At 43.6% G+C, this 24,801-nt stretch overlaps 1 protein-coding gene across 11 annotated transcripts in view; it reads left to right on the top strand.

Moving 5' to 3' along the window:
• Nucleotides 1-24,801, top strand: part of LOC139374107 (protein-methionine sulfoxide oxidase mical3a-like) — a 112,885-nt gene that overhangs the window by 19,605 nt on the left and 68,479 nt on the right. For all 11 annotated transcript variants that reach the window (XM_071115161.1, XM_071115174.1, XM_071115114.1 and 8 more), the window contains exons 2-10: nt 16,128-16,521; nt 16,740-16,947; nt 17,152-17,268; nt 17,511-17,612; nt 18,292-18,447; nt 20,517-20,617; nt 23,540-23,797; nt 24,158-24,273; nt 24,561-24,687. In XM_071115161.1, coding sequence (XP_070971262.1) covers nt 16,234-16,521; nt 16,740-16,947; nt 17,152-17,268; nt 17,511-17,612; nt 18,292-18,447; nt 20,517-20,617; nt 23,540-23,797; nt 24,158-24,273; nt 24,561-24,687 — 1,473 coding nt within the window. In that variant the 5' untranslated portion in view covers nt 16,128-16,233. The remainder of the gene's footprint in view (nt 1-16,127; nt 16,522-16,739; nt 16,948-17,151; nt 17,269-17,510; nt 17,613-18,291; nt 18,448-20,516; nt 20,618-23,539; nt 23,798-24,157; nt 24,274-24,560; nt 24,688-24,801) is intronic.

Raw genomic sequence — 24,801 nt, forward strand, 5'->3', positions numbered from 1 at the left:
GCAGGCAGAGGGAGATGGTAGTAGGAATAGGCCTACAGGCGTGTGAGTCAACGAGTGGGACTCCACAGATTCATTAGGATTGAGGCTTTGTTTTGTAGGTCGACTATTTGTCCAATGTTTTGTTAAAAATTATGTGGATTATTTTCTCCAGGTGCAAAACTCCATGCGCTGACTTCCTGACCACTGTGACAGCTGCCAAGACAACAAGAAGCATACTTCTTCCATTGTGTGGTCACATTTGATATAGGCTCACTTTCTCAAGTCAGAACTCTGTTATCATGTTCAGTCACTTGAAATGAACTCTGAGTTACATTCACGACAGAAAACATGAAGAACCAACTTGTCACCTGCAGGCTTCTTCACACCACGTTTGGCCAAGCGTCAATTTAACTAGCGCCTGCAGCCCGTAAAGTCAGTTTGGGATTCAAGAGTAATTCAGTAGGAATCGGTTTTCATGCTTTCAGGTAAAGCTATCAGCATGGCTCTGCACAGTGCAGGGCTTTGGTTACCTTCCCATTTTAATTAATCGACAGCAGCGTTGCTCCATTCACACAGGAAAACCTCTCTTCCTATGGCTCAGGATGTGTGGTGCTGCGCTGAGTGCAGCTGGCAGCAAGTCCTCTTACTCTTAGGAAAGCCATTCACAAGTTAAACCAGTCCTTTCCCACTTCTCCTGTCCGTCTTGGCCAAGTTGGCCTGGCCTGTTGTTGGCCTGAAGCTTTCTAATGAGAGGTGGCCTAACACTCCAATGCTGCTTAGGTATGGTGAGGGTAGATTATTTCTTTTTAGCAGGTTTTTCCTATTGATTGATGAGAAGGGGATATAGCCTTGCATTGTCTTCTGTGTCTACTCTTTGTTAAGACAACTCCTTAGTGACATGTCAATAACTTATCCCAACAAATGAGTGTGCTAAGACTGAGATTCCTTGAGCTCAAACATTAGCTGGAAACGGGTTATTCCTGGCTTTATGAAGCCTGGCCCAACCATTCCCTCTTACTGGAATAATAACAGTGAACTTAGGCCTGGTTCTGTGAGAGGAGACTGTGAGAGGAGACTTCTCCAGTGCTGCCTGGAGGCCTGCTGGGGCAACAGCTGTTTTACTGCCTGTCTGTCCATATGACCTGAGGTCACAGGTCATGGTGGGGTCCAACGGGTCAAAGCTGCCCTGGTCACAGGCCCAGAGATCCAGGGCCCTGGGGGCAGAGGGCCGGTGGGGTCTGCTTCTCTCTGTCTCACTGGTCTTTCCATGATGGACCATAGGTCCACTGGTTTACTACCCTCATAACTGCTCATAACTCCAACCACGCAGCGGGATTAAAGCTAGTGTGTGTGTGTGTGTGTGTGAACTGTAGGCTGCAGGATTATGTCTCTGGTGTGCTCTAGGACTGTGTGTGGCACGAGAAAGACATGTCGTAGGCCTAAGCGGTAAAATGCTAGTCACTACATTACTGATCATGACCCTGTTGTCATGGAATTACCATCGTTGCAATATCACTTTCGAATGAGAATAACATTGTCAGCTTGATAGCCCCAATAGACTTACATTGTCCATTTGCCAATGTTTGTAATGCAGGACATTTGTTCATATTTGGGACCTACTGAAATGTCCATTGAACTTTCCATGGCTCATTGTAACATTGCTGTGAGTTGACTGCATTTATTGATTTATTCTCCAAAATTTTTCAACCCAGAGTTATTTCATCAACTGCTGCTTTTAAGATCTCTTACTTAGAAAATCCATCTTCGTGGCAGGAGACAACACATTTGGCTCTAGACGGTCATAAACAAATTCTGCAAGGATTTTGACATCCCGAAATCTTGCAGTTCACCCTAAAATGCATGAAATGTTACAGTGCAGTTCACTCCTCATTCTTAAGATTGTATGATGTACTGCGCCATTTGCGGTTATCTTTAGCGCCCAGCCAAGCGGCCTGGAATTCTGGCTATTTGCTGAGGCTCTCCAAAGTTTAAACAGTGGCTTTGTAATTAATATGAACAACAATAATGGAGTAGAGTGCAGAGAGCTGTAGGTTCCCATGCATGACTACTATGAAAGCCAATGGAGTTTAGACTAGCTGCTTTGTGTTATGCAGATATGTCATAATACTGTGGGATATAGCCTAGCTACTGTTCATGTGCGGACCTCTAACCTATCAATCGTACGTTTTTAGCCTAAGTGGCGAGAGCGAGTTAAAGCCTCCAGGGATCCTTTTAACATTCTGTGTTTGTTTTGTATCATGGTCACGGGAAACTTGAATCCTCTCTGACTGGCAAGTGAGATATTTCACGATGGAAACCAACAGAGAGAGTCTGTGTTGTAATATTATTGGTAAGGAGGAGAATTATGGCTCAGCCCACATAATAATTTACTCTTTCTCAAACAAAAGGATTACAGATGATGAAAAGCAAACATGTTCCTGGTCTGAGGCTGAGGCCTCCTCCTCTACGGCTCCACCATTCCACAGTTGACATGACTAAGCCTTGGAAACTAGGAAACTACTTGCTGTGTGGCTCTGTTTGCGCCCAGGTTTCAGATTGGGTTTTTTAGACATCTAATCTAATGAGTACCTGGAGATACGCCACCACACACCCTACTATTGCAGTAAAATATGCAAATGCTTTGAAAGATAGTCCAATATCCCTGGAACCATCCCTGGAACCACTACCAACAAGACATGTTAGAAGCATGTTAGAAGCTAGGAGGGCTGTGATGTCTGAGCTGAGATTTGAGAGGTTGCCTAATCCAGGTGACTGACTGGCCTGGCAGGCTCCTGTAATCGAGCACGTGGAGGCATAACACCACAAAGCAAACACACACTGGCCACACAATCAAATCAAATCACATTTTATTTGTTACATACACATGGTTAGCAGATGTTAATGCGAGTGTAGCGAAATGCTTGTGTAGCGAAATGCTTGCAATCAAATTACACGGCTCCTGTTACTAATAGAAATGTGTTAAGAGTAATCCTTTGTTGGTGCTAAATATTTCCCATGAGTAGTTAAGAGATATGCAGTTACTACTGTAGGCTAATTAATTATTTTCCCGTTTGTCAGTGACTGAGTTCCCTAACAAATCCATAGTCCAGGTTGGGATGAATTTAATGAACAATTTCTTTCCAATTCAGAAGATATCACATGTCTAATTAAATTGACAAGATTTGTATGGGTCCTCAGATCCTCAAAAGGTTCTGCAGCTGCACCATTGAGAGCATCCTGGCTGGTTGCTTCACTGCCTGTGGTATGGCAACTGCTCAGCCTCCGACTGTAAGGCACTACAGAGGTTAGTGGGAACGGCCAGGTACTTCACCGGGGCCAAGCTTCCTACCATCCAGGACCTCTGTACCAGGCGGTGTCAGAGGAAGGCCTTAAAAATTGTCAGACTCCAACCACCCTAGTCATAGACTGTTCCCTCTGCTACCGCAAGGCATGTGGTACCGGAGCGCCAAGTCTAGGTCCAAGAGGCTTCTAAACAGCTTCTATCCCCAAGTCATAAGACTCCTAAACATCTAATCAAATGGCTACCCAGACTATTTGCATTGCCCTGCCTCTCCCCCTCTTTTATACAGCTGCTACTTTCTGTTTTTACCATCTATGCATAGTCACTTTAACTCTACCTTCATGTACATATAACCTCAACTAACCGGTGCCCCCGCACATTGACTCTGTACCGGTACCCCCCTTTATATAGTCTCACTATTGTTATTTTACTGCTGCTCTTAAATTACTTGTTACTTTTATTTTCCGTATTTTTAAAGCTGTGTTGTTGGGTAGGGGCTCGTAAGTAAGCATCTCACTGTAAGGTTGTATTTAGTGCATGTGACTAATAACATTTGATTTGAAAAGCATTCTCACATAGGTGTTCCTTTTTGTCCAGGTGTGAAAGGGCAGTGTGGAGTGCAATAGACATTGCGTCATCTGTGGATCTGTTGGGGCGGTATGCGGATTGGAGTGGGTCTAGGGTTTCTGGGATAATGGTGTTAGCCATGACCAGCCTTTCGAGCACTTCACAGCTACCGCCCCGTAGCACTCACATCAGTAGCTGTGAAGTGCTACGGGGCGGTAATCATTTTGGAAGGGTATCTTCGCTTCCTTGGGCACAGGGACTATGGTGGTCTGAAATATGTAGGTATTACGGACTCGGCCAGGGAGAGGTTGAAAATGTCAGTGAAGACACTTGCCAGTTGGTTGGCACATGCTTTGAGTACACGTCCTGGTAATCCGTCTGGCCCTGCGGCTTTGTGAATGTTGACCTTGCTCACATCGGCTACGGAGAGCGGGATCACACAATCGTCCGGAACAGCTGGTGCTCTCTTGGATGCTTCAGTGTTGCTTGCCTCGAAGCGAGCATAAAAGACATTTAGCTCGTCTGGTAGGCTCGCATCATTGGGGAGCTCGCTCCTGGGTTTCCCTTTGAAAGCCCAGTAAAGGTCCAGTAAGAGCGACTTGTGCAAAGAATGATATAGAACTTACGTAGTATGTCCAGGTCCATAGTCTGTATGTGCCCCATAACTGCATAACACATACAAGCTGCTGCTACTGTTTATCTTATAACCTGAGGCCTAGTCACCTTACCCCTTTACATGTCTGCCTCCATCACTCCAGTATCTCTGCACAGTGTAAATATGGTATTGGAACTGACCCTGTATATCAGGGATCATCAACTAGATTTTTAAAATTATTATAAAAAAACAATTGCTAAGCGGATGGTCGGTGGGCAGAAACATGATTACAAATAATTTGTAGACTGCAAATTGACCACAAGAATCCCAAACAGATATGTTTGACTAAAACACAAACCTTGCTTATGTTTGTACATGATCAAGTGTGTCTCTATTATGCGTGGGAATACTTGAACAGATTTATTACATTAAAATCACTTGGAGTTGCTTTAAAAAAAATAGAAAGTATTTTATGTCCAACAATGAAAATAAAACCTTTTTTTCTTGCTCAGAAAAGGGCAGTCATAGGCCTAATGTGAGCAAGAATGAAACATGTTTTGTGTCCAGACGTCATAATTGATCTCTTCTTCTTTGTCCAATTTTGCCTCAGTTCCCAGTCCCTCTAGAATCACATTTTGCATGCGCTCGTTAGCTATTCGTCTGTCACTGAGACTACTCTACCTTAAACAGCCTCATCCCAGGAGCACCAAGAGAAGGATGATTGTGTGATGACACACTAGCTGTACCACTGTGATTACCCAGGTTCCTCTGGTCCCCCAGGAGTGGTATTCACTTCCTCTACACCACCTGACTGCTCTGTGGAGGGGATGACATCATGCCGTCATCATGCTGTGTTTTAGTTCAGACAGCAGAGTGTCTGGAGCATGGGGAGCCCTTTCCGGAACAGTCTCTGGAGGCTCCCGTCACGGAGTTCACCAGGAGAACGCTTCTTTCTGGAACAAAGAAGGAGAGAGGGGAATGACAAAGGGAAGCAGAATCTGGAGAAGGAGGTAAAGGAGGAGGGAGAAATTGGATGATTGAGGGTTTATTTGCTCCTTTCTCAGTCTAAAGGCGTTGATCATCTGCTGTGGAGAATGAACACTTAGTCTTAGGTTGAAGCCTGGGCACTTTGTCTGTTTATTGTGTCTGGGACCTCAGACCATCTCTCCAAAATCCTCTGAACCGGCAGAATATATGTCATGAATTAATGTCTCTAAAGTCCACTCCATGTTTTGGCTCCCGAGTGTTTTAAGGCACTGCATCTCAGTGCTAGAGGTCGTCACTACAGACTCTGGTTCAATTCCAGGCTGTATCACAACCGTCCGTGATTGGGAGTCCCATAGGGCGGCGCACACAATTGGCCCAGCGTTGTTAGGGTTTGGCCAGGGTAGGCCGTCTTACGTAAATAAGAATTTGTTCTTAACTGACTTGCCTAGTTAAATAAAGGTTAAATGTCAAACAACCAATGGACAGCGAGGATGTCCATTCAAACATGCAATCCGCTATATTTGCTAACCAGAGTGATGTAATCCAACCAAAATCAAATCAAATCAAATCAAAACCTCATATGAATGTGTTAATTTGCCTGATTGTGCGTGTGTGTGTTTGTCTGTGAGTGTTTGCGTTTGTGTGTGTTTGCGTTTGTGTACCCTTTAAATTTGTGTGTGTGTGTACTATTTGTACATGTGAAAGCCTGCCATGTGTCCAGATGCCACAACATATTTTCTTTGTGAGGCAGAGAATGATGCAAATTATGTTTTGCTGCTTCTTTGTATTTCATTTGTTTCTTACTAGAGGTCAATCAATTATGATTTTTCAATTATTATTGATTATTGGAGGACCATAAAAAGCCGATGCCGATTTTAATTAAAAAAATGTTTTGTTGTTGTAATTTATTTATTTATTTTATTTCACCTTTATTTAACCGGGTAGGCAAGTTGAGAACAAGTTCTCATTTACAATTGCGACCTGGCCAAGATAAAGCAAAGCAGTTCGACACATAAAACAACACAGAGTTACACATGGAATAAAACAAACATACAGTCAATAATACAGTAGAAAATAAGTCTATATACGATGTGAGCAAATGATGTGAGATAAGTGAGGTAAAGGCAAAAAAAAGGCCATGGTGGTGAAGTAAATACAATATAGCAAGTAAAACACTAGAATGGTAGATTTGCAGTGGAAGAATGTACAAAGTAGAGAGAAATAATGGGGTGCAAAGGGGCAAAATAAATAAATGCAGTAGTGGGAGAGGTAGTTGTTTGGGCTAAATTATAGATGGGCTATGTACAGGTGCAGTAATCTGTGAGCTGCTCTGACAGCTGGTGCTTAAAGCTAGTGAGGGAGATAAGTGTTTCCAGTTTCAGAGATTTTTGTAGTTCGTTCCAGTCATTGGCAATAATGACAATTACAACAGTACTGAATGAACATTTATTTTTACTTTATATAATACATCAATAAAATCAATTTAGCCTCAAATAAATAATGAAACATGTTCAATTTGGTTTAAACAATGCAACTACACAGTGTTGGAGAAGAAAGTAAAAGTGCAATATGTGCCATGTAAGAAAGCTAACATTTAAGTTCCTTGCTCAGAACATGAGAACATATGAAAGCTGGTGGTTCCTTTTAACATGAGTCTTCAATATTCCCAGTTAAGAGGTTTTAGGTTGTAGTTATTATAGGAATTTTAGGACTATTTCTCCCTATACGATTTGTATTTCATATACCTTTGACTATTGGATGTTCTTATAGGCACTATAGTATTGCCAGTGTAACAGTATAGCTTCCGTCCCTCTCCTCGCTCCTACCTGGGCTCGAACCAGGAACACATCGACAACAGCCACCCTTGAAGCAGCGTTACCCATCGCTCCACAAAAGCCGCTGCCCTTGCAGAGCAATGGGAACAACCACTCCAAGTCTCAGAGCGAGTGACGTTTGAAACGCTATTAGCGCACACCCCGCTAACTAGCTAGCCATTTCACATCGGTTACACCAGCCTAATCTCGGAAGTTGATAGGCTTGAAGTCATAAACAGCGCAATGCTTGAAGCATTGCGAAGAGCTGCTGGCAAAACGCACGAAAGTGCTATTTGAATGAACGCTAACGAGCCTGCTGGTGCCGACCATCGCTCAGTCAGACTGCTTTCTCAAATCATAGACAATTATAACACACAGAAATACGAGCCTTAGGTCATTAATATGGTCGAATCCGGAAACTATCATCTCAAAAACAATACGTTTATTCCTTCAGTGAAATACGGAACCGTTCCGTATTTTATCTAACGGGTGGCATCCATAAGTCTAAATATTCCTGTTACATTGCACCACCTTCAATGTTATGTCATAATTACGTTTTTAAAAAAAATCTGTCAAATTAGTTCGCAACGAGCCAGGGGGCCCAAACTGTTGCACAAACCCTGACTCTGCGTGCAATGAACGCAAGAGAAGTGACACAATTTCACCTGGTTAATATTGGCTGCTAACCTGGATTTCTTTTAGCTAAATATGCAGGTTTAAAAATATATACTTCTGTGTATTGATTTTAAGAAAGCATTGATGTTTATGGTTAGGTACACGTTGGAGCAACGACAGTCCTTTTTCGCGAATACGCACCGCATCGATTATATGCAACACAGGACACGCTAGATAACTACACATGGTTGATGATATTACTAGTTTAACTAGTGATTATGATTGATTGTTTTTATAAGATAAGTTTAATGCTAGCTAGCAACTTACCTTGGCTTCTTACTGCATTTGCGTAACAGGCAGGCTCTTCGTGGAGTACAATGTAAGGCAGGTGGTTAGAGCGTTAACTAGTTAACTGTAAAGTTGAAAGATTGAATCCCCGAGCTGACAAGGTAAAAATCTGTCGTTCTGCCCCTGAACAAGGCAGTTAACCCACCATTCCTAGGCCGCCATTGAAAATAAGAATGTGTTCTTAACCGACTTGCCTAGTTAAATAAAGGTGTGTAAACAAAAAAAAAATCGGCCAAATCGGTGTCCAAAAATACATATTTCTGATTGTTATGAAAACTTGAAATCGGCCCTAATTAAGCGGCCATTCCGATTAATCGGTCAACCTCTATTTCTTACCCATACAAACACTGTGCTGGGGGTTTGATTTAAGGACACCTGAATAGGCCTACACAATAAACATATTGATTCACAGGCTTCATCTTGAGAAAAGCTTGACTTGTTTGCATTGCATCTCACTCTTGATGTCACTTAGCTATTTCTATAATGTCCATGATTTGTTAATGTCAATGCCCTTCTCCCATTCGTAATTGGTGCCGTAAAAGTTCCCGACACTGAAATGTGATAGGCTAGTTCTTAATGTGCTGAGTTTTATTTATGCATACACTATGTAACAGAGATGCATGCATAGCATTTCCTGTGGCGAGGATAATATGAGTATCCACATTGCTCTAGCACATCTAATTATAGGCTTCTCTGGAAGCACACTAGCATACTGCACACCGGTGACATGGCACATCCTGTGTTGACTGTCTGGCTTGAATCACCCAGCAAACCCCCCCCACCCTGCACAAACTTGAGTCATTTCTGGGTTGTAGTGAGGTGAAGTGTGCCAGGGAGCTGTAATTCTGGGGGAGTGCTCCTTGCTCCTCCTCTGGTCTCGCATGATGTGTCCTCCTCCAGACTAGAGCCTTGCGGTTTGGGTTTCCAGGACCTTGAGAGTAAATCCTTTGGTCCCTGTGAGCAGTGAGTCAGTGTGGGGAATTACCACAGTGAGCGCTTCTAAAGTTAACTTTCAGGCTCGGCTCAATTCCAGCCAGTCTCAAAAGGGTGATATTGTCCTGCCAGAGCAAACAAGGAGACCAAGATACTTTGTCCACTGAAATCTGGGAAATGTTTACTCTGCTTTTCTGGTTCTTCTTGACCTCAGTGTTCCAGTAGTGGGACTGTTCTCCTCTCCCCTCTCATGTGCTGTTTAAAGTCTTATTCTGACCCCCTGTTTTCAGCCGAGATTTATTTTTGGAACTTGAGGACTAACTCCAGAGGTGTTTTTGAAGTTCCACTACATTCAGTTTGAGGAAACATACACCTTGTATGAAATGAGAATCCCAGAAATAGATACTTCCTGGTTCATAGTTCTACTATATAGTTCTAGTCTGATGCTGGTATATTTCAGAGGTTATCCAAGTTACAGGGAGGAACTAAACCAGTCCACCTATGCAGGTGAACCCACACAGACTGAACCCACAGGTGCAGAAAGCCTTCTCAAGGAGCCCTTTGAGGTATTTAGGGATGGAGGTGGTGTTGAGCAAAGGGATAAGGGGGCCAATGTGGAGAGGCCACCTCTGCCGGTGCTGCTCTTCTAGAGCTGGGAGGGAGAGCCAAATCCAGAGCCTAGTTGTTTTGACAGCGATGAGGAGTTGGCAGGGTGCGAAACAGCGATTTGGAGCCCATGTACCTGCCTCACAATCTAGTCTTGTCTGACACTAACAGGTCCTAGGTCAGCAGTGTTTCCCCCTGTATTAATTTAGCTGTGGCACACCGCTGCTACTACAGTTCGGCCCCCTTGAACTTTGCGACCTTTTGCCACATTTCAGGCTTCAAACATAAAGATATAAAACTGTATTTTTTTGTGAAGAATCAACAACAAGTGGGACACAATCATGAAGTGGAACGACATTTATTGGATATTTCAAACTTTTTTAACAAATCAAAAACGGAAAAATTGGGCGTGCAAAATTATTCAGCCCCCTCAAGTTAATACTTTGTAGCGCCACCTTTCCTGCGATTACAGCTGTAAGTCGCTTGGGGTATGTCTCTATCAGTTTTGCACATCGAGAGACTGAAATTTTTTCCCATTCCTGAGCTTGAGCTCAGTGAGGTTGGATGGAGAGCATTTGTGAACAGCAGTTTTCAGTTCTTTCCACAGATTCTCGATTGGATTCAGGTCTGGACTTTGACTTGGCCATTCTAACACCTGGATATGTTTATTTTTGAACCATTCCATTGTAGATTTTGCTTTATGTTTTGGATCATTGTCTTGTTGGAAGACAAATCTCCGTCCCAGTCTCAGGTCTTTTGCAGACTCCATCAGGTTTTCTTCCAGAATGGTCCTGTATTTGGCTCCATCCATCTTCCCATCAATTTTAACCATCTTCCCTGTCCCTGCTGAAGAAAAGCAGGCCCAAACCATGATGCTGCCACCACCATGTTTGACAGTGGGGATGGTGTGTTCAACTGTGTTGCTTTTACGCCAAACATAACGTTTTGCATTGTTGCCAAAAAGTTCAATTTTGGTTTAATCTGACCAGAGCACCTTCTTCCACATGTTTGGTGTGTCTCCCAGGTGGCTTGTGGCAAACTTTAAACGACACTTTTTATGGATATCTTTAAGAAATGGCTTTCTTCTTGCCACTCTTCCATAAAGGCCAGATTTGTGCAATATACAACTGATTGTTGTCCTATGGACAGAGTCTCCCACCTCTGCTGTAGATCTCTGCAGTTCATCCAGAGTGATCATGGGCCTCTTGGCTGCATCTCTGATCAGTCTTCTCCTTGTATGAGCTGAAAGTTTAGAGGGACGGCCAGGTCTTGGTAGATTTGCAGTGGTCTGATACTCCTTCCATTTCAATATTATCGCTTGCACAGTGCTCCTTGGGATGTTTAAAGCTTGGGAAATCTTTTTGTATCCAAATCCGGCTTTAAACTTCTTCACAACAGTATCTCGGACCTGCCTGGTGTGTTCCTTGTTCTTCATGATGCTCTCTGCGCTTTTAACGGACCTCTGAGACTATCACAGTGCAGGTGCATTTATACAGAGACTTGATTACACACAGGTGGATTGTATTTATCATCATTAGTCATTTAGGTCAAAATTGGATCATTCAGAGATCCTCACTGAACTTCTGGAAAGAGTTTGCTGCACTGAAAGTAAAGGGGCTGAATAATTTTGCACGTCCAATTTTTCAGTTTTTGATTTGTTAAAAAAGTTGGAAATATCCAATAAATGTCGTTCCACTTCATGATTGTGTCCCACTTGTTGTTGATTCTTCACAAAAAAATACAGTTTTATATCTTTGTTTGAAGCCTGAAATGTGGCAAAAGGTCGCAAAGTTCAAGGGGGCCGAATACTTTCGCAAGGCACTGTAAACTGTTGCCACCACTGGTGCTGTGATGGTCATGGAATTTTGGATGACTGTAATTGGCCAGCCAAATGACCGCGGTCACCGTATTATCCGTTTTGAATAGTAACATGTACGCTTCTGACTTCATGTTCTGCCATAGAAATTGAATGAATAAAACAGCCGTGGGCTTCTCTTTGAAGAGGTAGGGTTTCAGATGTTTTCGGAAGATGGGCAGGGACTCTGCTGTCCTAGCATACCTGGCAGAATCATATCAGGATTATTTGCATTAATCCAGTGGGCATTTGTGTTGTAAGCTCCATCACATAAATCCACTATAAATCCACTATAATTGAGAATTTCAATAAGCATTTCTCTACGGCTGGCCATGCTTTCCACATGGCTACCCCTACCCCGGTCAACTGCCCGGCACCCTCCACTGCAACCCGCCAATGCCCCCACCATATCTCCTTCACCCAATCCAGATAGCCGATGTTCTGAAAGAGCTGCAAAATCTGGACCCCTACAAATCAGCCGGGCTAGACAATCTGGACCCTCTCTTTCTAAAATGATCTGCCGAAATTGTTGCAACCCCTGTTACTAGCCTGTTCAACCTCTCTTTCGTATCGTCTGAGATTCCCAAAGATTGGAAAGCTGCAGCGGTCATCCCCCTCTTCAAAGGGGGTGACACTCTAGACCCTAACAGCTACAGACCTATATCTATCCTACCCTGTCTTTCTAAGGTCTTCGAAAGCCAAGTTAACAAACAGATTACTGACCATTCGTATTCCACCATACCTTCTCTGCTATGCAATCTGGTTTCAGAGCTGATCATGGGTGCACCTCAGCCACGCTCAAGGTTCTAAACGACATCATAACCGCCATCGATAAGAGACATTACTGTGCAGCCGTATTCATCGACCTGGCCAAGGCTTTCGACTCTGTCAATCACAACATTCTTATTGGCAGACTCGACAGCCTTGGTTTCTCAAATGATTGCCTCGCCTGGTTTACCAACTACTTCTGCCACAGGGTTCAATTCTCGGGCCAACTCTCTTTTCTGTATACATCAATGATGTCGCTCTTGCTGCTGGTGATTCTCTGATCCACCTCTATGCAGACGACACCATTCTGTATACTTCTGGCCCCTTCTTGGACACTGTGTTAACTAACCTCCAGACGAGCTTCAATGCCATACAACTCTCCTTCCGTGGCCTCCAACTGCTCTTAAACGCAAGTAAAACTAAATGCATGCTTTTCAATCGATCGCTGCCCGCACCTGCTCGCCCGTCCAGCATCACTACTCTGGACGGCTCTGACTTAGAATACGTGGACACCTGGGTGTCTGGTTAGACTGTAAACTCTCCTTCCAGACTCACATTAAGCATCTCCAATCCAAAATTAAATCTAGAATTGGCTTCCTATATCACAACAAAGCATCCTTCACTCACGCTGCCAAACATACCCTCGTAAAACTGACCATCCAACCGATCCTCGACTTCGATGATGTCATCTATAAAATAGCCTCCAACACTCTACTCAACAAACTGGATGCAGTCTATCACAGTGCCATCCGTTTTGTCACCAAAGCCCCATACACTACCCACCATTGCGACCTGTACATTCTCGTTGGTTGGCCATCGCTTCATACTCGTCGCCAGACAGGATGACCACATCAGTGACTCAACCCACTCAGGTGACGCACCCCTCCCAGGGACGGTATGAGAGAGCCCCAGTAAGCCAGTGACTCAGCCCCTGTAATAGGATTAGAGGCAGAGAATCCCAGTGGAAAGAGGGTAACCGGCCAGGCAGAGACAGCAAGGGCGGTTCGTTGCTCCAGAGCCTTTCCGTTCACCTTCCCACTCTTGGGCCAGACTACACTCAATCATATGACCCACTAAAGAGATGAGTCTTCAGTAAAGACTTAAAGGTTGATACAGAGTTTGCGTCTCTGACATGGGTAGGCATACCGTTCCATAAAAATGGAGCTCTATAGGAGAAAGCCCTGCCTCCAGCTGTTTGCTTAGAAATTCTAGGGACAATTAGGAGGCCTGCGTCTTGTGACCGTAGCGTACGTGTAGGTATGTACGGCAGGACCAAATCAGAGAGATAGGTAGGAGCAAGCCCATGTAATGCTTTGTAGGTTAGCAGTAAAACCTTGAAATCAGCCCTTGCTTTGACAGGAAGCCAGTGTAGGGAGGCTAGCACTGGAGTAATATGATCAATTTTTTTGGTTCTAGTCAGGATTCTAGCAGCCGTATTTAGCACTAACTGAAGTTTATTTAGTGCTTTATCCGGGTAGCCGGAAAGTAGAGCATTGCAGTAGTCTAACCTAGAAGTGACAAAAGCATGGATAAATTTTTCTGTATCATTTTTGGACAGAAAGTTTCTGATTTTTGCGATGTTACGTAGATGGAAAAAAGCTGTCCTTTAAATGGTCTTGATATGTTCTTCAAAAGAGAGATCAGGGTCCAGAGTAACGCCGAGGTCCTTCACAGTTTTATTTGAGACGACTGTACAACCATTAAGATTAATTGTCAGATTCAACAGAAGATCTCTTTGTTTCTTAGCCCATATGTAAACAGCCCATCTATCTACCTACCTCATCCCCATACTGGTATTTATTTATTTTGCTCCTTTGCACCCCAGTATCTCAACCGGCACATTCATCTTCTGCCGATCTACCATTCCAGTGTTTAATTGCTATATTGTAATTACTTCGCCACCATTGCCTATTTATTTCCTTACCTCATTTGCACTCACTGTGTATAGACTTTTTGTTTTCTTTTGTTCTTCTGTATTATTGACTGTATGTTTTGTTTATTCCATGTGTAACTCTGTGTTGTTGTATGTGTCGAATTGCTACGCTTTATCTTGGCCAGGTCGCAGTTGTAAATGAGAACTTGTTCTCAACTAGCCTACCTGGTTAAATAAAGGTGAAATTAAAAAATTAAAAATACATGTGAGCTACAGAAACACAGCTAACAAAACAACAGTGCTAGGTGAATGTGTACTTGAATTAAAGGGTAGGTACATACAATTAAAAAATAAACTACATTTCCTATATAGCATTGTTGTGTAGCCTACCCAGAACATCCAATTGTGTTTTTCTATGAAAAAAGTGTGATTCTGAGAGTGAAAACCTGAAAAGGTTGGGAAATCTGAAACCCACCAACTCATCAATTGCTCAAAAAAATGGTTGGATCAAACCGAGTAGAGTACAGAGCTGTTTCCTTTCATTCACTGCTGACCAGTTTGCATTGCTCATGCTTCCTCCATTTTTTTAGCATGTCGGCTTATGGGTGTTTTTAAAGGGCACAGTCTGCACTTTAATCCAGTCTTGAAGAGAGTAGACAGAGAGGCATTCCAAACCTGACAGCTGATTTATAGACACCAACATGTGTGAGGGAACTCTCCCCTGAGGTGAAAGGGCTAGACCAAGACCATTTTAAAACCACATTGCATGTTTTAGCAGGTTAACAAATGGAACAGAGGAAAGTGAACATTCATAAACAAGAGACATTGCCGGGTGCCTACTGTTGATTCCATTAAACCACCACAAGCTGAATGAATGGGAGTTATTTTTTTAATTTTTTAATTCAAATGTTTTTGGATGACAGAAGGAAAGACTTCCTGTGTTCAGAGTCTGAAATCCTGTACCACTGAGAGCAGCGTGCCATGCTCACTGGTGCCCCTGTTGCTTTTCCTGTTTGGCCTGTGTGTTCAGTGGACTTCCTGTCTCTGGTGGCAATGGCCTCATTCCTAGATAACAGGGTTAAGGTCCTGTGGCCACAGAAGCCCTCACCAATCAGCAAACAGTCAGCAAAAAACAGTCAGGAAACACTGGCACTGCAACAAAGACCTGAGGTAACCACTCTTTGGTTCGCTAGCTAGGTAGGCTACCTCCCTTGCAAGCATTGCATTTATGTCAAAAAGGCTGTCTTGTAATTGATCACAGAGGGATTTCACCAACATAATGGCTCACAGTCACAACTGATGCTTGTGATGAGAGGAAAGGCAAGGAAGGGTCAGTCAAAGGCTGATCAGCTAGATTGTACATGAGAATTTGAATGACAACAATCAGCCTATGGATATTTTGTTGATGTTCTGGCATTTATAGCTGATTAGGCCAATCTTCCATACCCTGTTTATGATGCAGTGGACTTGATATCCTGCAGGAACGGAACATGATATCCCATTAGATCCTGCTGGATCACTCCTTTTTCTAGACTATTAATAGAACAGCATAAAGGAGAGAGTCTACACTGTCACCTGTGGTATGTCCAGCAAGTTCCTATTGAAGATCATTTAAGGCGTCACTACAGACAGCCTTGTTCGATTCCAGGCTGTATCACAACCGGCCGTGATTGAGAGTCCCATAGGGTGGCACATAATTGGCCCTGGTTTGGCCGGTGTAGGCCATCATTGTAAATAAGAACAAGTTCTTAACTGACTTGCCTAGTTAAAAAAAAAAAAAGGAAGTTCCAAATCAGCCTCAGTAATGGGTCTTGATGACATTGTGAAATATGCAGACATTACCCTAACTCAGTAATAATTGTGCTTGTCTTCTCGCTCCCTGACAGAACGAAGATGCTTGAGGCAGGGAGCTAAAGGCCTCACCAGAGCGGAGGGCGTGCTAGAGCCAGGGGCTGGGGCCTGACCAGAGGCCCCTGAGAGGGTTGCAGGTCCATGGGGACCATGGGGGATCCTGGAGGCTTCACCACCACAGGAGAGCGGGTGAACCCTGCCCACGTAATGTTTGACCGCTTCACCCAGGCCTCCACCTGTAAAGGCACGCTCAAGGCCTTCCAGGAGCTCTGTGACCATCTGGATCTCAAGCCCTGCGAGTACCGGATCTTCTACCACAAGCTCAAGTCCAGGCTCAACTACTGGAAGGCCAAGGCACTCTGGGTTAAGCTAGACAAGCGGGCAGGCCAGAAGGAGTACAAGAAGGGACGAGCATGTGTCAACTCTAAGGTGTGACTATTTTTCTGTCTCATATCCTTGTTCAAAGTACCTCAGAGATAATTGTTCTATATATAATAGGGTTGTGCTCATATCCACATTGTAATATTGTCTATTTGCCCTTGTTGAATATTGTAATATTTTGCTTTAATCGATATCTCCAGTGTTCGATAATATCTTAATATCAGCCAGCTCTAGTACTGTGTATGCTATATTTTCCACATCCTTAGTGTCTGATCATTGGGGCGGGACCATGTGGCCTGCGGACGGCCATCGAGCTGGGCTTTCTGGGGGCCAAGGTGGTGCTGCTGGAGAAGAGAGATGCTTTCTCCAGGAACAACGTGCTCCACCTGTGGCCCTTCTCCATCCAGGACCTCAGGGGCCTCGGGGCAAAGAAATTCCACGGAAAGTTCTGCGCTGGAGCCATCGACCATATCAGTGAGTGGATAAGACTATCCTACTCTAATTTCCTACTCTGTCTTTTAGAAAATTATTTCATGTTTTACTGTGTACAGCATTATCATCTATGAGGAGAAGACTTCTGGTGCTTTCCAGGACCATAGATCAGCTGTAACATTGTGGTATTTTCAGTTGTTGAGGCTAATAAATGTTCTCCTCTAATCTGTCTGACTCTCTGTGCAGGTATCCGCCAGCTCCAACTGATGCTGCTAAAGGTGGCCCTGCTCCTGGGCATCGAGATCCACGTCAATGTGGAGTTCAAGGGTCTCATCGAGCCCCCCGAGGACCAGGAGAACGAGAGTAAGACCCTTGTGAAGTGACTGCTCTAATGACTGCATTAAGACCCATATCATATAACATGCCTGCTCTTCATCCAAACATTTATGGGAACAAGGAAGGGCAATGTGTTCATGTTACTGTATGCTACAGTGCTAACAGAGAGCTCTCTCTCATCCCTCATGGTTCTCAGTGAAACCATATGCTAAATAATAGAACGTTACATGTCTTGTCTTGCTCATTTTTCCCATGGTGTGTTTTTGCAGGGATAGGGTGGAGGGCTGAGGTCCACCCCAGGACACACCCAGTCAACGAGTTGGAGTTTGACGTCATCATTGGGGCAGACGGAAGAAGAAACACGCTGGCAGGTAAAAAGCCACTAAGAAACACATGTTTCCAAATGAGTTGTGTAAAACACCATGAGAACTGAAGCCCTCAAAAACACACCTGTGGTTGGTTTACGGGTCCAACCCTCTCTCTTTTCCTCTCTCACTCCTTTTTTTCCTGCCTCATGTTGTGCACATGTGATGTGAGTCTCCCCGGCCCTCCCTCATTCCATCCATCTTCAGAGAGCAATCCTCCGTGGCCTCTCACTGGAGCGGAGCAGGAACCTGTGAATTGGCTGTCTGTTTCCTGTATGATCTAACATCCCTCAGCAGCACTGGGAGCCCTGTAGTGTGTGGACTGCTCTGACCCCTCTCCTCTGCTGCTGCTGGTGTCTGATTCTCTCTAGAGAGGAGGGAAACAGTTTCCCTCAGGGCTAGCCAGTAGTCACTTCATACAGTGTCCGTACTCAGCCTGCAACCTTACATGAGGTTATTAAAAAGTCTTGCAGTTACATTGATAGTTAGTCAATGACAGTGTGCATCAAAGCCTAACAAGCGCCACCTTCATTTCTCCTTTTATAAACATGTGAGTAGTGTGTAATACAAGGAAATGTTCTCTTCATTTCTGAACCTAACAAAGAACACTGGCATTCACTGTCTACATAATGTCACTGTCCCCGTCTAACATTTACATCCTGTCTACTTCCTCTCCTCCAAACAGGGTTCAGGAGGAAGGAGTTCCGAGGCAAGTTGGCCATCGCCATCACAGCCAACTTTATCAACAGGAACACCACAGCCGAGGCCAAGGTGGAGGAGATCAGTGGAGTGGCCTTCATCTTCAACCAGAAGTTCTTCCAGGACCTCCGGGAAGCCACGGGTCAGTAATTTTGCCATAGGCAGAGATAACATGTAATAATCCTTGTTATATGATGTTATAAAGGCTCATAGGTGCTTATAACAAGTTATAAAGCATTATAATTCTAGGCTTTTAGTAAAATGTTACACATTGTTCTAGATTTAGGTGATACACATCCAGTGGCTTCAGAAAGTATACCCCTTGACTTGTTCCACAAGCTACAGCCTGAATTCAAAATGGATTAAATATATATTTTTTCTCACCCATCTACACACAATGCCCCATAATGACAAAGTGAAAACATGTTTTTCAAAATGTTAGCTGTATTTCATTTTCAATAAATTAGCAATCTACTTTACATAAGTAGTCACACACCTGAGTAGATGCATGTTAGAATCACATTTGGCAGTGATTACAGCAGTGAGTCTTTCTGGGTAAGTCTCTAAGAGCTTTACACACCTGGATTGTACAATATTTGCTCATTTATTATTTTCTAAATTATTCAAGCTCTGTCAAATTGGTTGTTAGTCATTGCTAGACAACCATTTTCAAGTCTTGCCATAGATTCTCAAACAGATTTTAGTCAAAACTGCAACTCATCCACTCAGGAACATTTACTGTCTTCTTGGTAAGCAACTCCAGTGAACACTGAGTGTACAAAACATGAAAGAAAAATGTTTTGTAGTAAAATAAGACCATGTGTCCAATTACATCATCAGTGTGCATTGTGTGATTTTTAACCATTATGAGTATGCATTGCCTTCTAATTGTCTACTAACTGGTTGATGATGTCATTGGAAACACTTATTGGAGCTGGAGATGATGAATATGATGTTGAACATTTAGAAATGTCCCTTTAAGAACACCTTCCTAATATTGAGTTGGACTCTACAAGGTGTCGAAAGAATTCCGCAGGGATGCTTGCCCTTGTTGACTCCAATGCTTCCCATAGTGTCAGGTTGGCTGGGTGTCCTTTTGGGTGGAGGACCATTCTTGATACACACAAACTGTTGAGCGTGAAAAGCCCTGCAGCGTTGCAGTTCTTGAGACACACAAACCGGTGCGCCTGGCAACTACTACCATACACCGTTCAAAGGCACTTAAATATTATGTCTTGCCCATTCACCCTCTGAATGGCACACATACACAATCGGTGTCTCAAGTGTAAAAGTCTCCTCCCATTCATCTACACTGATTTGAAGTGGATTTAACAAGTGACATCAATAAGGGATCCTAGCTTTCACCTGGATTCACCTGGTCAGTCTATGTCATGGAAAGAGCATTCATAATGTTTTGTACACTCAGTGTATATTTGGCCTTGTGTTTAAAGTTAATGTCCTGCTGAAAGGTGAATTAATCTCTGTGTCTGGTGGAAAGCAGACTAGGATTCCTCTAGGATTTTGACTGTACTTAGTTCCATTCCATTTTTTTTTTTTTCCTGAAAAACTCGCCATTCCATAGCGATTACAAGAATACCCACTATGCCACCACTATGCTTGAAAATATGTGCGTTGTTACAAACTGGATGCATGTTTTGGAATAGGCTGCCTACTTTTCACTCTGTCAATTAGGTTAGTATTGTGGAGTAACTACAATGTTGTTGATCCATCCTCAGTTTTCTCCTATCACAGTCATTAAACTCTGTAACTGTTTTAAAGTCACCTCTTTGAGTGGTGTGAATACTTTCTGAAGGAACTGTAGATAAATGAATAGCCGAGCAGTGTATCACCTAGGAATAGTTTTATGTTGCCATGCGTCATCTCTGAGCCGCGTCAGTTTCTATCTGCATGGTTCATCTATGGATTAGGGAAAATGTCAACAAAGAGGCACTTCTTGATTGGGGAACTGAAATCTGTTCACATTTCTCAATGAAACATTTTGATCCCATGCCATGAGAGCTTGGCGCTGAGCTAGTCCTGTCTATATGGGCCTTTAGTTTTGTCTCCTGGGTCGTGTCATCGCCAACTTTGTCCTCATTCCCCTAACAAAGACAACCAATAGAGGAGCTGTAGGAGCAGCTATAGCCATAGAAACAACCTTGGTTTTCCAAAAGTAAATAACAAAACTCTCTCTTTCTATTGACTCTGTAGGAATTGACCTAGAAAACATTGTCTACTACAAGGATGACACGCACTACTTTGTCATGACTGCCAAGAAACAGAGCCTGCTGGAGAAGGGAGTCATTCTGCATGTGAGTGATCAAAGGGGCGGTCGCAGAGGGGGAGAGAGACACATCTGGAGCTGTCTCTCTCTCATACACAAACACACTTTATGTGTGCCTCCTCCCTGTCAAAGGACCAAGCCAAAACTGGGCCAGGAACAAACCACCAGCTCAACCACATTTAATGAGTTTGTGCCCCACTCCCAACACTTCACTTCAGAACACTGCTGTTTCCTTTGACTAGACTGGGCACTTTCCACAGGAAATCAGTCACAAGCTTTTAGGACATTATGACATCTCTTAGAAGTTCAGCTTTCATGTTCCAGTAACGGTTCCCACTGCATTTCTATCTCCCTTTGAGATGAAAGCCGTGGGGGGTGTAGGTGTTTGGTAATGTTTTGCAAACCATATCAAAATTGTTACCAAGGCATTCAAAAAGTTAGGAATTGTTACCCTTTTGATAATTTTGATAAATTGGATAATTTAATTAGCACTGACTGAGTTTTCATCAGCAGTCATAATCAGGGCAATACAGTTGAAGGGCTGAACAGGGCACTGTAGGTCTTGTGTTGGGTCGTAGTCATTAGCCATCAAAGGGAAGAAAATGGACAAACAATTTCAGTTGCAAAAGTTTTGCTACAAGTGTGCACTAATGAATATGACCCTGATGAGTTGGGTCAGGCTGTAGGCTGAGGGGGGACGTGAGAGTGGACACACTATGTCCTGTGTTTCAGACTTCACTGTTTTCACACGGGGTCGCCCGTCTCCACGCCTGCCAAGTTTGCATAATCCCTAATGACCTGTGTGTGTGTTGCAATGGGGGTGTGGGTGGACAGACCCCCTACTGCTCACACTCTTTTCTTCAAGATTACAGACTTCCAAGCGAGGTCCTTTTATAGCAATGGAAATCACTCTCTAGTCTCTTTTTACTGCTCCATCCTGCCCCTGGGAAAGGGCAGGCGGGCGGGCGAGTGCTGGGTCGGGTCCACACTTCCACCCAGCACCATGAATCAGAGAACAACACCCTCTCAGATCCTCTGTCTGCTCCTCCCCACCCATCCATCTCGCCAGTCAGTCAGCCTGGCGGTGCCGGCCCAGCCTAGCCAGGGAAGGAAAAGAATGTGCCTCTCACCGCCCTCTTTCAAAACAGTAATTTAACCTGTCTGGGAACGGGGCGGAACCCCTCGCCAACAGCCAGTGAAATTGCAGGGCGCCAAATTCAAACAGAAATCTCATAAATCAAATTTCTCAAGCATACAAGTATTAGGCACCATTTTAAAGATAGCATTCTCGTTAATCCAGCCACAGTGTCTGATTTCAAAAAGGCTTTACAGCGTAAGCTCCACAAACGATAATGTTAGGTCACCACCAAGTCACAGAAAAATACAGCCATTTTTCCAGCCAAAGAGAGGAGTCACAGAAGCAGAAATATAGATCAAGTGAATCACTAAACTTCATCAGATGACACTCATAGGACTTCATGTTCCACAATACATGTATGTTTTGTTCGATAAAGTGCATATTTATATCCAAAAATCTCAGTTTACATTGGCATGTTATGTTTAGTAGTTCCAAAACATGCAGTGATTTTGCAGAGAGCCACGTCAATTCACAGATATACTCATCATAAACATTGATAATAGATACAACTATTATACATGGAACTTTAGATAAACTTCTCCTTAATGCAACCGCTGTGTCAGATTTTAAAAAAACTTTACGGCGAAAGCACACCATGCAATAATCTGAGTACAGCGTTCAGAGCCCAAACAAGCCAAAAAGATATCTGCCATGTTGTGTAGTCAACATTAGTCAGAAATAGCATTATAAATGTTCACTTACCTTTGATCTTCATCAGAATGCACTCCCAGGAATCACAGTTCCACAAATGTTTGATTTGTTCGATAAAGTTCATAATTTATGTCCATATACCTCCTTTTGTTAGGGCGTTTGGTAAACAAATCCAAACATGTGTGCAAGTCCAGCGGAAAGGTTGGACGGAAAGTACAAAAAGTTATATTACTGGTCGTAGAAACATATCAAACGAAGTATAGAATCAATCTTTAGGATGATTTTAACATAAATCTTCAATAATGTCCCAACCGGAGAATTCCTTTGTCCGTAGACAAGCAATGGAACGCGAGCTACCTCTCATGTGAATGCCCGTGACCAGCTCATTGCTCTCTGGCAGACCTCTGATTCATTCCCCTCTCATTCAGCCCCCCTTAACAGTAGAAGCCTGAAACAATGTTCTAAAGACTGTTGACAACAAGTGGGAGCCTTGGGAAGTGCAAGATGACCAACATCCCACTGTATCTTCAATAGGGGCTGAGTTGAAAAACTACAAACCTCAGATTTACCACTTCCTGGTTGGATGTTTTTCTCAGGTTTTTGCCTGCCATATGAGTTCTGTTATACTCAGACATCATTCAAACAGTTTTAGAAACTTCAGAGTGTTTTCTATCCAACACTACTAATAATATGCATATATTAGCATCTGGGACTGAGTAGCAGGCAGTTTACACTGGGCACGCTTTTCATCCAAAAGTAAAAATGCTGCCCCCTAGCCCAAACAGGTTCAAGCAGGCCTTGATTTGATGCTACATTCTGGAGATCGATAGGCGTCTCGCTACACACAGTAGCTGGGAGTTGGGTATTATAGACTATGTTGGTGTTTAGATTGTTCTAGTACGAATGAAAGACATTTAAATGGCCCTATGTTTATTAAATTCAATATTACTTCAGAATGACATTGGCTTGATTTGAAATGAAAGAACTGCTTTGGTGGTCAAGGATAACCTCCTGTGTAAAATATTTCCATTTCCAAATACCACTGCATGGATGTCATGCACCATTCTTTGCGTGACAGGCCATGTTACATGCAGTCTCTTATCCTTAGTGTCTCTCAGTCCTCCAGTCATCTGAGCCTTCTAACCTCCCAGTCTTCTCCAGGATTATGCAGACACAGAGATGCTGCTGTCTAGGGCTAACGTGGACCAGGAGGCTCTTCTTTCTTATGCCCGCGAGGCCGCAGACTTCTCCACCAACCACCAGCTGCCCACTCTGGACTTTGCCATCAACCACTACGGACAGCCCGATGTGGCCATGTTCGACTTCACCTGCATGTACGCCTCAGAAAATGCGGCGCTCGTGCGCCAACGCAATGGACGCCAGCTACTGGTGTCTCTGGTGGGGGACAGTCTACTGGAGGTGAGGAAGGCTACTGGGCCGAGGGTGTTTCAGCCTCACTTAGAAGATATACTCTGTCTGTCACTCTGGATAAGGTAGTGTCTGACTGTCTTGTGTATACAAATGGGAGTAAAGCGTGAGCATGTGTGTGGAGAAATTACAGTGAATCGAGAGAGAGATTCAAGTTATCAAGGATGACATGTGGATTGACGTTTACTTACTTAAAACAGGCAATTTTACATTAACAAAAATGTGTATGTATGTATACATATATACCTACATATATATTTAAAAAAAGGTGTATTGTTTAAGTAGATTTTATTCTTCTCTGTATGCTTACTTCGGAGTTCACCATGTTAGTGTATTTGTCCCTCTCTCTAGCCCTTCTGGCCCATGGGCACTGGTATAGCCCGGGGGTTCCTGGCAGCCATGGACTCGGGCTGGATGGTGAAGAGCTGGGCCCAGGGAAACACCCCTCTGGACGTGCTGGCTGAGAGGTGAGGGAGCAGACATGTCATAACACGCACATTATACTCGCATGTCAGAATTTCACGCTCGCACACTCCACACTCTCACACACATACTCATTATCCCTCTCTCTCTCATACACTCACACACCCTCGACACACTGTTATCTCTGAGTGCTTTATCTCTGAGTGCTTCACTGTCTGCCCCTCCTGTAGTTGTAATGGAAGAAGAGCCTCTGGAGCTCTGAATGGAATATTTTGAATCCTCTGTTCTGTTGCCTTCTATAATTCTGTAACCATGGTCTCCTCTTTTTCAGGGAGAGCATATATCGCCTGCTGCCTCAGACAACGCCAGAGAACATCAGTAAAAATTTCAGCCACTACAGTGTGGATCCCACCACGCGCTACCCTAACATCAGCCTCCACTTCCTCAGGCCCAACCAGGTAGTGTATACACTGACATCATAGGACTGTGTGATTGTAACATGATGAACTACAGTACCCACAATGCTCTGTGTATGATATCCAGTTTGAGTAGGGCCAGGACTGACTACCTAA

Source organism: Oncorhynchus clarkii, chromosome 2 (genome assembly GCF_045791955.1).
Source record: "Oncorhynchus clarkii lewisi isolate Uvic-CL-2024 chromosome 2, UVic_Ocla_1.0, whole genome shotgun sequence".
Lineage (NCBI taxonomy): Eukaryota > Metazoa > Chordata > Actinopteri > Salmoniformes > Salmonidae > Oncorhynchus > Oncorhynchus clarkii.